At 34.7% G+C, this 17,325-nt stretch overlaps 1 protein-coding gene across 1 annotated transcript in view; it reads right to left on the minus strand.

Moving 5' to 3' along the window:
- asic2 (acid-sensing (proton-gated) ion channel 2) overlaps window positions 1-17,325 on the minus strand; it is a 271,368-nt gene that overhangs the window by 66,504 nt on the left and 187,539 nt on the right. The window contains exon 3 of the mRNA XM_056454041.1: window positions 7,808-7,935. Coding sequence (XP_056310016.1) covers window positions 7,808-7,935 — 128 coding nt within the window. The remainder of the gene's footprint in view (window positions 1-7,807; window positions 7,936-17,325) is intronic.

The raw sequence follows: 17,325 nt of genomic DNA on the forward strand, positions 1-17,325 counted from the left end.
CAGGGGTTGCCACAGCGGAATAAACCGGCAACCATTCCGGCAAATTTTGAAGCAGAGGATGCCCTTCCAGCCACAACCCAGTACTGGGAGACATCCATACACACACACTCATATTCTACGGCCAATTTTTAGTTTACCCAATTCACCTATACCACATGTCTTTGGACTGTGGGGGAAACCAGAGCACCTGAAGGAAACCCACATGAACACGGGGAGAACATGCAAACTCCACACAGAAATGCCAACTGGCACAGCCGAGACTCGAACCAGCAACCTTCTTGCTGTGAGGTGACAGTGCTAACCACTGAGCCACCATGCCATCCCTGTTCTTATCAGTTTATTTAAAAATCACACGTATTTTTACTCCATTTCTGATCAAATAAATTCTATCTCAATGTAAACACACACTCGCACATACACATGCACACACACACGCACAAGCATACAAGCACAACAAAGCTATACATGCAATTGAAATATTAAGAACTAACTAAATTAATTTAGATTATCATAGAATATTAATATAATGTTTAACATATAAAGATTAATGTTTATAAACCTTGGTCAGTATAGTAAACCAATTAGTCAGGGAGAATGGCACAGTGCATTCAATGTCATGCTGTTAATTAGCAACACTTCAGTTTTTGTCTACTTTCAGTGCAAAACTCCTTAAAACTGTTTTAAAACTTTGAGCTATTTAATCTAGAACTGTTATTGTAAAGTCTTTGTAATTCTGCCCTCACAGCATCACTTTGTATCCACGCTAAATTCACGCTGTCTAATCTAAAGTTTACAGTGCAACAAAAAACCTATGCTGCAAACTATATTATTTATTGAAACGAGGCCCTGGTTTGTTCTGAACTTTGTAACCTTGCATGGATGAATACATCAACATAATACAGCCTCCACACTATCACGTCAGCGCCTACTTTCACATCGCTGCATTCTTTGCGCACCCACTGACACCTAGCTCAGACTTTTTCTTAATGAAGTGCCTGATTGTATCGGAGCAACATTACACATTTGTTTGGCACATGTCAGCGTGAATTGTTTTTGAACCAGTAACAATAGGTCAAGGATTATGTTTGCTGTTCTGCATGAAATGGACATAAAAACAGATTTGGCTTCAAATTATTTTAACAAGTAAGAAGATGGTACAGAAAGAAGTTTAGGAGTATATGAATACAGTGTGGGAGATTATCAGAGACATTAAACTTCCTGCTCAATTAGAATGTCTTTCAGAGAGCTGTGCAATAATCACCTATTTTTATGCAGCATATGCTATCTGGAGTTACAGATTTATAAACCCATCACATTTCTAGTCTGCTACTTAGTTTTTGCATTGTTATTTCAGACAAGCACCTGTGTTTGCACGTGCGTGCAGTGCATATATCGTGTCTAGATTTTTAGTGAATGTCTGGACTGGGGTATCTTGGCCATTTAGGTACCATGGTCTTTGTAAATCACAAATCCGCACAACAATTATTAACCACCTGGAGCTTTCAAAAACATTAGGGCAGGGCTACTAATGCCTTTCCCTTTACAAATATGTCAGCCAATCATAATAGTGTGTGTCCAGAATCCATAAAAATTATTTTAAGGTATGAATATTGCATAAAACAAAAGTTTTTAAATAAAAGATAAACATGCTTCTCCAGCTTTTCAACATTATTCTAAAACTAAATAAACAAACATGGAACTGAACTCCATAAGTGAAGTTTATTTCTAAACAAATTTTAAGAGGATCACATGCTTATGATTGCCCACGGCTGGTCCCACATTAGCTAACACATGATTCACCAATCAGACAATTCCTAACTCACTATAAATACCCAGTTTCTCACCTCAGTATCTTCGTTTTGAAGAATCCTCCCTCCTTTTCATATATTGGCCAACACGGCATCCCAGTGATTAGCGCTGTTGCCTCACAGCAAGAACGTAATTGGTAAAAGTCATTACTGGACCAGTCAACATTTCTGTGCAGCGTTTATATACAGTTGAAGTCAGAATTATTAGCCCCCTTTGATTTTTTTTTCTTTTTTTAAATATTTCCCAAATTATGTTTAACAGAGCAAAGAAATTTTCACAGTATGTCTGATAATATTTTTTCTTCTGGATAAAGTCTTATTAGTTTTATTTTGGCAAAAATTAAAAGCAGTTTTTATTTTTTAAACACCATTTTAAGGACAAAATTATTAACCATCGCTTTACGATAACTTGCCTAATTACCCTAACCTGCCTAGTTGACCTATTTAACATAGTTAAGCCTTTAAATGTCACTTTAAACTGTACAGAAGTGTCTTGAAAAATATCTAGTCATATATTATGTGCTGTCATCATGGCAAAGATAAAATAAATCAGTTATTGGAATTGAAATGTGTTGAAAAAATCTTCTCTTCGTTAAACAGAAATTGGGGAAAAAATATAAACAAGGGGACTAATAATTCTGACTTCAACCGTATATATATATATATATATATATATATATATATATATATATATATATATATATATATATATATATATATATATATATATATATATATATAAGTATGAAAATATGAAAAGTAACTAGTAACTATTTACTTGAGTACTTTTTTCATCAGGATTTTTTTTTTCCTTTTACTCCAGTAACTTTTAAGATTGTTACTTTTACTTGAGTAAGAATTACCACAAGTACTTGTACTTTTATTTGAGTATAGATTTTGGACACTCTACCCACCTCTGATTATTATAGTATCTACAGTACACTGTAGTAAACTATCTACAGTACACTGTAGTAAACTGTCAGGTTAGAGTTAGGTTTAGTGTTAGGATTGAGGTCGTTAAATTTATGGTCGGGATTAGTAGTACGTCAGTCGGGTGCATTACTGAAAAAAAATAAAGATTTTCATATATTAAGCTCCCAATCTACTAATACTATGATTTATAATTGATATATAGTTACTTACAGCTTAGTGGAACATTTAAAGTGAATCATCAAGTTGAAGTGCTATTCTAAAGATATAAATATGTTGTTTGACTATAACAATAATACCTGTGAAAAAAAAAGAGAGTCAGATATAAAGCGAGAGAGCAGATAACCCAAGGTAAGAGAGCAGAAGACTTTGATAAAGCCAGCCAGAGGAGAGATGTTGATACCCTCCCTAACCTGTACACTACAGCAGATAACTGAACACCACCCTTACACTCTCAGATAACAGCAGGGAGGGCAAAGGTTGCAAATGCTCTGACAGAAACACCACAGCTGCATATGCATCATCCACAACTGCTTGAAGCATATAATGGACTTTCCATGACTAGATAGTAAATCTAACACCAATAGCATCAACAAAAAACAACAAGGTTGTATATTATGAATATAATCAAAATTGATTTGTGCCAGTGACCTCAATATATTATTTTGTTTCTACGACTACAGGTGCTCTCAATATAGCTTAAAAGCATACCACCCAATGCTTTGCAAACAGTCTAAACGTCCATAAACATAATTACACACCACAACTATGGAGGGCTGAGGTTACGTGCACACTATCATTAGTCTGTATTTCAGTTTAACAACCACCTAAACATAACAATTAACACAATTAAAACCAGCAATCATCCATAAGCACAACAAAAGTAAAGAAAAGAGGCAAAGAAAACGGTACTGCCATGGCATGCTCTAGTGACTTTCATAGTTTTATAGGAATTGCTATTATGCAACCTTGCAGCCATTTATACTATGCAGAACATTTCAATGTTCCCATTATGTATGTCTTTATATACTGAAAAAATACATTTAGTATATTCAGTAAATCGTAAAAAAAAAAAAATTTAATCAGGTATTTTCAAAATGAATGATGTTGATCTCTGCTCTTGCAACTTTCGATATAAAAACAATTGAACACAGCATTACTGACATTTTTTTAGTAGGATAAATTATATGTGACCCTGGACCAAAAAATTTGTCATAAATTTAACATAAGAATTTATACATCACTCGAAAGCTGAAAAAAACAAGCTTTCCAATGATATATACTTTGTCAGAATAGGACAATTTTACAATGATTTTTAAATAAACAACAACAACAACAACAACAACAACAACAACAACAACAACAACAACAACAACAACAACAAATCAAACCTTTTAGGTTTTGATATATTAAAATAAGTAAAAGTATCATGCTACATGATCTTAACCTAGTTTTCTAAAGGTTTTTGGCATAAAAGAAAAATCTATAAATCCATATATAAATCCATACAATGCATTTTTGGCTATTGCAAAAATATACATATGCAACATTAGACTGGTGTCACAATTGAAGTCAGAATTATTATTATTAATTATTAATTATTATATGAAGTTAGAATTATTGTTTTCTCTTTTTTATATATTTCTCAAATGATGTTTAACAGAGTCAGGACATTTTAAATGTCTTATTTGTTTTATTTTGGCTAGGATAAAAGCAGTTTTTAATTTTTATAAATACATTTTAAGGTCAAAATTATTAGCCCCTTTAAGCTATATTTATATTTGGATAGTCTACAGAACAAACCATCATTATACAATAACTTGCTTAATTACCCTAACTTGCCTAGTTAACCTAATGAACCTAATTATGCCTTTTTAATGGCTTCATCGTAGTAAAGATAAAATAAATCAGTTATTAGAAATGAGGTATTTAAACTATTACGTTTAGAAATGTATTGAAACTTTCTTCTCTGCGTTAAACAGAAATTGGGAAAAAAAATTAAATTAAATAAAAAAGGGGGGCTAACAATTCAGGGGGGCTAATAATTCTGACTTCAACTGTATATTAAAATAAACACATTAAATAACAGGAAAAAGTACTGAAAACGAATTACCTTGTTTTTGTAACATAATTTACATGAACAACCCATCCTATATTTATTTCCATAAACTACTGAAAATGTCAAGAAAAAGTGACTTTGTTAAACTTTGGTGAAGGTTGGAGCAGAGATCAAGGTTTGATAATTCAAACATAATTCAACACTCATACAAGCTACAGGCGAAAGTTAATTAAAAGATTTTTTACACTGCTAGCTAATGTGCGCATCACTGTTCTTTGTGTTCCTTTAGTACAGATACTACATTTGTAAGAAACAGTGGCATCGGTAAGCCACATCATAAGCCACAGTGTCATATATTAACATAGAGCCACAGTATAATCAACACAATTTTGACAATTAAATTATGGTTGTGTTGCAGACACAACTGCAACTGAGTATTGAACACGTCATGTCTATTTTTCTGGAAAAAAAAATATTGTAAAGGAGCTGTTGATTTGGAAATGAACCAGATTTTGGTAAAAACACAAACAATACAAAGATAAAAATATAACAAAAAAATCTGCACAAACTGTTCTGTAATAACAATGGAATGACACAAGGATAATGTATTGAACTACTGAAACATATTTAATACTTTATATAAAAGGCTTTTTTTGTGATGGCAGCTTAAAGATGACTGACTGATGGCAGATGTGAAGAATGACATCAGATGCAGTGCTCAGGCGTGATTTTTTTTTTTTCACAGACTGCAACAGAGTGTTAAAATCCTGATGGTTCTGTAGATCTCGTCTGTCAAATCTGATCATTATTTTGTATTTTCTATTAGATTCAAGTCAGGTGACTGGCTGGGCCATTCTACAGCTTGATTTTCTTTCTCTGAAAGCTTTTGAAAGTTTCCTTGGCTGTGTTTTGGATCATTGTCTTGCTGAAATGTCCACACTGGTTTCATCCTCATCATCTTGCTAATGTAGATGTTGGACTGAAGTAGCTAATATTGGGTTGCAACCCAGGCTCATTCTGAAAACGTAGTCCCGAGGATGTTTCTGAAGACCGTGAATTATGTAGCCAGAGGTACGTATTTCGTTTTTTAAGCGAATGCTGCGGGGCGGTATGACGCCGTTCCTTTTAGCGCTCGCCGGCTGACCGCTTACCTTCGTGTGGAGGGCTTTCCCGCCACAACCAGTTTGTCCAGTTAGCTCGTCCTGTGCGTCAGCGGACTTGAGATGCAGAGAGGAGCTGACCACGATGACTGGGTTTGAGTCCGGGGAAGAGCGGTTCCAGAAATCAGGTAACAGAATCCAAGAAATAAAGCAAAGAGGTTCATAACAATGTAAGAATGTGGTAAAATCCGAAAACGTGGTAAAAAAAAACAGATGAGGGCTTTTCTTTTTCCGGATGCCTTTTGTAAATCGTTGGTTGGGTTTAGGGCGGGCGGGTCGATCGGTAAAATCGGTTGGGTTGGCCGCACCGCCCAGTCAATCATTCAGCCAGTCGAACAGACAGACGTTCATTCGACAGCGGCCTCTGGTGGGTTCATGCGAGAAAAGCGCGAGCGCGAACGGCACTCGCGGAAGACGTCTAAGAAGCCAAAAAGGCGCACACAGCCTCTTGCTGATTCGCGAAAACCAAAAACTGCAAAAGTACGAACCTCCCGGGACGTATTTCACGGTCTCCAGAAACGTCCTCGGGACAACGTTTTCAGAATGAGCCTGGGTTGCAATATTAATTTACATTGAGGAAGGGCAGAGGGTTGCTGAATAACTACTGGGAGATTTCAGCTGCTGTCTGGGTTTTTACAGCCTTTGTATACCTCTCTTTCTTCATGTGTTTTTTTCCTGTGTCTAATTAATAACTAATTCGTATTTTGTTTTCTTTGCTTATATGGGTTTCTTTGATTGTTACCAACATCTGGTGAACATTTCAAGTCAACAGCACCTTTAGAAATATGTTTTCTGAGAAAAATGATAGCGTGTTGATTACTTATTGCCCCACTGTATCTTTGTATATACATCACAGCAACAATAATCAACAATAATCCAAAAGTCTTATATTTCTTGTCCAAGAATCTGTTCTTCTCTGCTTTACAGTACAATAGACATGGGGAAACAAATTGTACTTCTGTTTCATACCAACTTTAAACTGACAATTATTAAAGATGGAAATCATATTTGTTTTCATATTAGTTTCAACAAAACTAGAATGCTAGGCTTGATTTGTGCTCACTGTGGTGAGACTGATTCAGTGAGACAGATTGCAAACAAACGGCAGTCAAACAGCCAGCAAGGTCACGACTGGAGATATTAAAGCCTCACAGCATCAGACAAACTAAAACAAAGTGGAGAGCTACATACCAATAGAATAGCTAAAAATGAACAGTCTTTAAAATGAATAATAATTGCACAGGATCTCACCTACAGTCTCTCTCTCACACACATACACAAACACAATGAACACTCGAGACTGAGCACACTGAGGGGTTGACAAAGTATAAACTGTGCACATGAAACAGAATAGAAACTAGGAGCAATGAGGAGCATGAACACATGGATGTGGATTAAAAGGCACTATTAACCTTGGTGATCCTGCTTTGACAGGGTCTGAGTGAGTCAGCAGTTCTGTGCTGTTGCGTGGGATGCATCAGTATGCTTTAGCATTTATTAACCCAGCACTTATGAAAAGATATTGCTGTGGCGACAAAAAATAATAATAAAAATAAATAAATAAAAAGGTTAATGGCACTAAATGCATGTTAAAAAACGTTAATGTTGGTTCATCCATATACTATATTCAGAAATTCAGAAATCAAATAGCTGATAAGCTGAGCTAAAAAGGTTAATTTTTAGCACAAAATGTGTTTTAAACATTTAGCACTAAACTCTTGTGATCAGATTACTCCAAATGGATGTTAATGCCAGGTGTAAATAAAGCCTAATATATTTAGGAAGAAAATAAATAGTATGAGAGATAAAGTCTCAGAAGAAATTCAGAGGTGAAGTTAAAGTTCACTCACTCTTTGTTCTTGTGTAGCCACAAATGTCTGAAAGCCTGGGGCGACTCCAAAACCCAGCTCATGGACGAAAGGAGGCTCAGCTTGGCTGTGGATCTGGACTCTGACTCCTGCCTCAAACGCAGTCTCTTCTAACACAGAGAAAAAAAAGTTAAAAGATTAGTTGTGCTTCAACAGAATATAATAGACTCGTTCAGCAGAAACAGTCGTGAATGAATACATTTCAATGTTTAATACTTGTCATTGAATATTTTTTGAATAAAAGCAGTTAATTCCCCTTAGTTTATAAACTCATTGTACTGTAAGTTGTTGTAAATGCTGATAAACACAGACAATTAAAAATTCTGAACTGAATGCATATTTCATGTAAGAGTTTTACACACAATGCCAAAAAAAAGGTTACTAAAAATAAGTGCAATTCTCAAAATGATTTGGATTTGTTATAGGGATGGTTCACTCAAAAATAGCTTTTTTTTTCCCTGCGGAAACTAAAAGAAGATATTTTGAAAAAAAAAGGAAAACCTCAAACCCTTGACTTCCATATAATAAACAACAAATCCTATGCAATGCAATATTTAGAGATTTTCAACATTTTCTATGTTCAGGAGAAAAAAGAAACTCAAACAGGTTTGTGAAAGGTGAATGATGAGTAAATGATGACATAATTTTTTGTTATAGGTGAACTATACATTTAAGCATGTGTCACGTGTCACCAAATGGTATAAACAATCTAAACACAAACATCAGACGGTACTAATATACACTCTCGTTGTGCTGTAATAATGCAGGAAAATCCTAAACTAATACACTCTCAGAAATAAAGGTACAGGAGCTGTCGCTGGGGCAGAACCTTTTTAAAAGATACATATTTGTACCCAAATAGCCCACAGTGGTACCTAAAAGCTGTATATTAGTACCCAAATGTAATTAAAAAGTGCCTTTGAGGTACCATTATGGACCGTTCAGATACAAATACTGTATGTACCTTTTGAAAAGGTACTGCCCCAGTGACAGCCTCTGTACCTTTATTTCTGAGAGTGTGCATATTGCCCATACTAATGTCCATACTGAAATCTCAAATGTCAATGACAATGATTAATCTTTTATAAATTGTTAAAAGAATGGTGTCAGGAAGATTGGGAGCTCAGGGACTTATATACTACAAGATCTTATATAGCCTGAAAAATTGCATTAAAAAAAAGTTCATTAAAGGGATCCCAAAATCAACACTGGGCAATAAAACAAGTAGAACAGTGGCAAAAAGTCGTTCGAGAAATCCATCCTGCATCGATTTCGAAATTTTCAAAATGCATCACTATTCTCTCGTGAATCGATTATTTTTGGTGTATTCTCACCACCAAAGAGAAAAGCTGGGGAGAATCTTGTCGGTTTCAATAAATAAATATATCTATGGTTAACAGTAATTTTAAAAATCAGTTTGAAAAAAACTCTGCAACATTCTGCCTTCTAAATATCAGACGAATTCCATAATTTAGGTCCCGATAAGAGTTCACCCATAGATTTTAGATGCATTGACTTAATAGTCATTGACTTAAAACATCAGCATTATACAGGTGTAAAGCACATGCAGGATGTGTAAAGGATTAAAAATTTAGAGATATTGTGGTGCCAGACCATTCGAGGCTTTATAAGTTAGCAAGAGAATTCATTAATTCTTTCAGTTTTTTTTTTTTTTTTTTGGCTTAGTACCTTTATTAAACAGGGGTCGCCACAGCAGAATGAACCACCAACTTATCCTGCATATGTTTTACGCAGCGGATGCACTTCCAGCTGCAACCCATCACTGGGAAACATCCACACACTCTCATTCACAAACACACACACACACACACACACACACACACACACGCACACACACACACACACACACACACACACACACACACACACACACACACACACACACACACACACACACTATGGACAATTTAGCTTTCCCAATTCACCTTTAGTGCATGTGCTTGTGGGGGAAATCAGAGCACCTAGAGGAAACCCACACGAACACAGGAAGAACATGCAAACTCCACACAGAAGCAAGGGAGAATTTAAAAATGAATTCAGAAACGAACAAGAAGCCAGTGCATTTTTTTTTTCCCCCAAAATAGGTGTTCTGAGCTCTCTTGCACTGTACTACTAAGAATTCTAATAACTGTTTTTGCACCTACTTAGTGTAGCTTTTAAAGCTCCGGCCAACAAAGCATTGAAATAGTCAATTTGTGAGAAAAAGGTGTTGGTTTAACGTTCCAGCCACAGCAAAAGGCAGCATGGGATGAGGTTTGGCAATGTTTCTGAGATACTGTAAACATGTCTTGATTGTGTAGTGAACATAAGGATCAAATAGGTTGGCATCAAATATCACTTCAAATATATCAGTTTAGTTTGAGGTTGGGATAAGGTTGTGGACTCTGCTTTGATACGTTAAATCTGAGACAATCTGTAACTGTTTAGACAAAGAATTCGTCAAACATTTATTTTTTCAATCTCAGTAAGACATTGGGAGTCATATTGCCAGTCATAATGATGGTTTTGAATGTATATAGATCTGAGTGTCATTTGTATAGATATGAAAGTTAAGACCAAGTGCAAAACTGACCAAGAAGGAAAATATAAAGAAATAAAGGGCCCAACACTAATCCCTGGGGTACATCAGAGTGAAGCACCGACCTCAGACCTGCATCACCACCCATCACAACAAACTGTTCACCTGCAGGAAGGTGAGACTTAAACCATTTTAATGCAAAACCTGTAATCTCTAATCTGTTGATATAAATAATGTGATTGACAGTGTTTTGTTAAAATTGAGAAATGGCAGTATAGACAGCCAGAATCAAAAGTTTTCAACAGGTTATTAGTAGGCCCACACGAAATCAGTGTGCGCAGAAATCCGCAGATTTTTAGGCCCAATCCCAATTCTATTTTTGTACCCCTACCCCTACCCCTTGGCCCTTACAACCGAGGGTAAAGGGGAAGGGCTTTAAAATTTACCCCTACAAAATTGGGACAGCACTACAGCACCTGCACACATCATCATATGTCATCACGATCTCTTGCTTCATATGAGATCAGACGATCTGCGACTGCTGTAGTTATTCCAGTTGCTTTATTTTTTGGGTTTTATCTTCAGGAAATCATTGAAGGCATACATTATGTTATCATAACGATCTAATGTGGCAATAAGATCGTAACTATACTGTGTATTTACACTGTGACAATATTCATCTATATAAACACACGAAAAAAACATTAACATTATAGCAGACACTGTAAAAAGCTCATTCACAGCCATTAGACATTACTGACAGGGTATTTGAGTGTCATCAAGTGTCAGAATGTTGTGGGACTGCTGTACAGGAGTTATTATTATGGATTATAGATCGCGAAATTTTGCTGTTGTTATTTTAGCATTTTATTTTTTTTAAAGCATGATGGTAAAACACGAATGTGGTTATGAATATATTAAAACATATGCTTGTTTGTTGTAAATATTCATAATAATGACAAAAACATTGTGGATATCCTTACTTACGGGTGCAGTGATTCTGCCGTTGTGGATGGTGTATTCTGGGAAAATTTTTTACCCCTTGGTTTCAAGTGTGGTCCTGAAAAATCTTCATTCGAAGAGGTGTATACCCCTACCCCTTAGCCCTACGCCTTCAAGCTAAAGAGCATTGGGACTCCCGTACCCTTTAACGTGAATGCGCAAAACGAGGGGTAGGGGTAAGGGGAAGGGCTAAGGGGTAGAATTGGGATTGGGTCTTTTAGTCCATCATTGAGTCTATGCATTTACTTGTGTAAATTAATATTTATCCAGCTTTTAAAGTAATTTCACTAGTATTATTGTTACGATTGACCGGCCGGATGGGACGCAAAAAGTCTCACAGAAGCCGCTGGTGAAAGTAATGAGTGATTTTATATGGCACAAAGTGAAGAAAAAAGGTGAAAGTGACAAAATAACATTAAAGAAAAATAAACTATACAATATTTACAAAGTATTTACATGCTTTTTCAGCTAAATCAAGAAAAAAGATCTGAATAAAATCTGCCAATAATATGATCTCTCACACAATGCAACCTAATCCTACAACTACCCACCCAGAGTGGCAATCGGACCATGTTTAGAAGTGTATGCATTTTATGTATGAGTGTAATATGTAAGAAATTAAAATGATCGTGCCCAACTGAGTCTGGTTTCTCTCAAGGTTTTTTTTCGACACTTTCGCCATTTAGTGAAGTTTTTTTCCCTCTCCGCTGTCGCCACTGGCTTGCATGGTTCGGGATCTGTAGAGCTGCGCATCGTTGGATTTGCTCTTCAGTGATTGGACTCTCAGTAGTGATTATTAAACCACACTGAACTGAGCTAAACTGAACTGAACTTAAACACTACAAACTGAACTACACTGTTCCTATTTACTGTGAGCTTTTATGTGAAGCTGCTTTGACACAATCTACATTGTATAAGCGCTATACAAATAAAGGTGAATTGAATTAATATGTATATGTCACAGTCACGGTGTCTTTTCTCAGTTCTACACTGTGACAATTATTGTGATATTAATAGTAATATTAAAATGTTCATATGATTCATTTACAATCCAGTTTGCAAAGTAATATTTCCTGTATTTTAATAGATATATATTATATGAGAGACTTGCTTTGTTTACCAACTAAGTGGATCGAATTGGATTTGCATTGTGAAACTTAAAACGGTATTGTTTTTTATTTCATACGTTAAGTTTTTAGTTATGATACTGCTAAATGATTCCACATAAATACGCAGCTTTTTTACAAAATTCTTAGCAGAAATGACAAAAATGTCCACAGATTCTGTCTGGCCCTAGTCATTAGTGACCTTAACTAGAGCTGTTTCAGTAATGATGAGGTATGAAATCCAGATTTTTTTTTTTTTTTGTTTTACTGTCACTTCTGTGTAATTTATTGCATACAAGCGGAATATAATAATTCATATCGTTCAAAACATGTTAGAAATAAAGCCAAATATGTATCTGTTTGTGAAAGAAATCTAATAGTTCTGATCTGAAGTGCCACAGTCATGATCTACCTCTGCACTTTCTCACTCCGCGTTGGCTATTATATGACAAAGTAGCAGCTTTAGCACCATTAATCTCAATACAACACCATACACCGCAGTCCCATAAAATCTCTAAAACATCACATAAAGGTGAAAATACTAGGAAATAAGACCTATTCAACAGCCTTCCTGTTTTTCTTGCTTTCAAATGTATTGCCGTGACTCACAGGACACTCACACATTTAATATCTGTCATTTTGCTTGATTAGCCGTGCCTCTCTGCCCTGTGATATTGGTTGTGAGAGATGTGTTCATTTGTTCCCCCTGCCTCATCTGTTCTCAAAGGCCTGGCTAGGAGAGAGGCCCTGTTCAGTCACCAGGACCCCTGCAGGCTCGAAGGCATCTTAACAACCATCTATAACAGGAGAGCACACCACAAAGACCCCCCACCCTCCACACACACTCCAGAGGCTAAAGCACTGATGAAAACACACCACGACAGCAACCGCGCACACACTGAGACCAGTCAATACTTGCAGTAGTGTGTGTGTGTGGGTGTTCGTGTTCCCCTTATCAAATTCACCAAAGTGTAGCTTGTCAAATATGATAGGTATTAGTTTCCAGACAGTTAAAAGCTGAAGACATTTGAGGCACACAACTGGACTCGAGTGGAAATTCTGTATTCTGCAAAAAAGGGGGAAAAAAAAAGACACACACTGAATTCTGGTCTCAGCTGACATCTTCCAATAATTTTCTGTCATTCACCAGCATGTAAGAGTAATACACTTCCTGTGGTTATCTTAAGCTGTTCATATTGATGGGAAAGCATACAATAACAACCAGCTGGACGCACATTATAGCACTTATTATTACAATCCACATGAGTAAATAATTAGACACAAAATATTGATTTTACTCAGAATATTTCATCAGCTCAATAAACTCAAAGCTTCCACAAAACAATTCCCAGCTTTGAGCCAAAACAAATGAAGACGCTCAAACAAAATGAACATTGAAGTACATAGTCGTATCGCTTATTACAGCGCTTTTTACAGCAAAAACATTTACAAAAACATCAAATATTGATTTGAGGAAGAAATTGTTTGGGAAACATCTTTCCTGTTTATCATCTTACAATTCATTGCAGTGTACAAAACCATCATTAGCAACAAGATAAAATCTTTTAACACAAGCTTATTCTTAATAATGGAGTCCTGCATTTTTCTTTTACAGTATGGAAACTTAATGCTGCTATTGAATGAAATGATTGAATGAAATGTGTGTGTGTATATATATATATATATATATATATATATATATATATATATATATATATATATATATATATATATATATATATATATATATATATATATATATATATATATATACATATATATATATATAATATATCACTTGCTGTCTTCAAGAAACGACTAAAAACGCAACTGTTTAGTCTCCACTTTCCTTCCTAATCTGCAACTGCCTCTCTGGCTATACCACTAACTGTGCTCTCTCTCTCTCTCAAAAAAAAAAAAAATAAATAAATAAATTACTAATGCTTTGCTTCTTAGACTTTACACACCTGAAACTTGTCTATAGCACTTGTTCACTGCTGCTCTTATAGTAAATTGCTTCCTTGTCCTCATTTGTAAGTCGCTTTGGATAAAAGCGTCTGCTAAATGACTAAATGTAAATGTAAATGTAAATATATATATATATATATATATATATATATATATATATATATATATATATATATATATATATATATATATATATATATATAGCATGATTGACAATAAATTAAATTAAAACCAACAATTTAAAAAAAGTTTTGACGTTTTTAGTTCAATGGGCTATATGCACAGAGATTTTAACTTTCAATAAGCTCAGGTGCTTCTAATGAACTGTCATGCCATTATAAAATCGCCACATTATAGGTCTGATTTGTTTTTACCACACTATTTTCAATGCGCTTGTCTGTTGCTACCAATGGCACTTGCATTTAAATGGCCTTTCATCTCATTTTACGCTTGAACAACTAAATGAATGCCAAAGTCTATTTAACTTACTATATTTTAATTAAATTATCATAGCTGTAAAAAGAACCTTAAGTAACTAAAAATAGCCAAACCTTTCACCGGAAGTTTATCGGTAGCTGAAAAAGCTGTGCATTTAGCTCTTCCAGCTCTTTTTTTATATTCCTTGTTTTAAATCAGTATTTTATATGCTGTGGTTCTCTTTGTAGCTGGTTTGATTGAAGACTTGAAAAAAAAACACCAACCTTATGGGAAAATTTTATTATACAAATACTTATGGAACTAGTGCTGTTGAAAAAGTTCTTATTAAACATTTACTATAACTGTTAAAATACGTAGAATGAATGAATGAACGAACGAACGAATGAACAAACAAACAAATGAATGAATGAATGAACAAATGAAAACAATATAAAAATGCCAAAAAAACACAAAGTCAGCAATCACTGATACTGGGAATCAAGAACAATTCAAATTATCTAAATAAATAAATAAATATATCTAGGAGTGAATGAACAAATAAATGTATATTGCATAATGTTTCTTTAATGGAAGGAAGGCTGTGCTAAAATAGTCTGACAGTATTTTCAGCACTGTTCATTGCCTTTGCTTTTTCTGCATCTACTGCGTCATGACATAAGACATTATTTTTAGCTCTTGTGTGTTCTGGTGTCCTTAAATGCGATAAAAAGAAATATCCTTCTAGCCCGAGAGGAAAAAGCCTATGAAATACATCAAAAACAATAAATAGTCAACACTTGTGTTGTCCTCACTGGTTGAACACCACTGCACTAAATCCAAGACAAATACAATGTCATTACTTGCTCATTAGTCATGCATCTTCAGTCATGTCTTCAAAAGACTAAGAATAGAATGTTTCAGTGCCATTTTTGAGGGTCCAATTTGTCTTACAGTTATTTGTAATTTTGTGTTCCATGAATGGATAGATGAACGAATGAACAAACATACAAATAAATTAATTCATATTTTGTATTTTAACAAAAATGTGTGTGCAAAAAAGGTTTGTATGGATTTCTATTGGAATGACTATTGTCTAATGACTACTGTCTAATAAAATGACCAAAACGTAAAACACTGATTTTATTTCCTGCAGCATTTGGAGGCCACAAAAAAAGAGTTATCTTTTATTTTATACTTTAAATAGCTAGCCTGGCTTAGTTTCCATGTAAATTTTTATCATCCCCTCCCATGGTATAACCCATTGTTTTCAAGATAGTTATCATTTTTAAAAAAAACTTTGAAAATAGATTCTGCGTCTCCACTATGAGTATGTTTACATGGACACCAATAATCTGATTTTAATATGATTCAGACAATACCATGATTAAGAGTCTACCATATAAACAGCGATTTTTGATTAATTTAATTTGAGTAAGTTTATAATCCAACTAAACAGAAATCGAATGTGGAGTGTGTGGTGGAGTATAGAGTAGACAATGGAGTATGGAGTGGGAAGTATGCCAATTTTATTGCATTATTGAAGTGCAGTAAACACATCGTCACCTTAGAATTATAAGGTTCTATCTGACATTTTTGTCAAAATTAAGTTATTGATGTATTTTTAATAAATGACAACTTATTTACATTATGGGATGTCTTTTATAAGTTGTCTACATTTTAAGACTTTTATTTTAAAAACAAATATTACACACATACTGTGTGCTATATGGAATGCAAAAAATTTGAAGCTCAATATCTTAATCGAAGTATCAATATCGAAATCATTCAGAACGCAGATAGAATCTTATAATTCCAAGGTGATGACATGTAAACACCTTAAACTATTATCGTCGTGTAGGATTTTCACCACAATTTGCGACAGGATAGTCTATACACATACGACTGTTTGACACTATTCTCTGCACCTACCGAGTCAATGAAAAACCACAGACACCTGCATCATGAAATGCGGAGGGTATTTTCCCATACAGCGTGTGGTATAACATTCCATTAAAACAACACTCTTCCAGCAGTTCATACTCACATCCAATATCTCGTTTGTCAAGAGAGACATGCATGAAGTGTTCCTGAATGAAAGGGAAACTGCCAAACTGCAGTTCAAGTCGGCAAATTCAAAATGAAACTACATGAAACTCCGGAGAAAATGTGGATAGTATGGTGACGCAATGACATTAATCGAATTATGTGCTATAACATGTAAAACGGGATCATAAAAGGAACATTCAAAAAATAAACTCATGTAAACACCTTAATCATATTATTGTGTTATTCAGATTAAGGCAAATCATTTGATTACTGATGTACATGTAAACGTAGTCAATGTCATTTGTAGCTCTACATTGTTTTAGCCGTTTACATTTCAGTTAATTCTGACTGGCTGTCAATGTCTTGAGGTTTGGAAAAAATTATATTGTATATAGATGTATTGTTTTACACCTTTATTGTTA

Source organism: Danio aesculapii, chromosome 3 (assembly GCF_903798145.1).
Source record: "Danio aesculapii chromosome 3, fDanAes4.1, whole genome shotgun sequence".
In the NCBI taxonomy this organism is placed as follows: domain Eukaryota; kingdom Metazoa; phylum Chordata; class Actinopteri; order Cypriniformes; family Danionidae; genus Danio; species Danio aesculapii.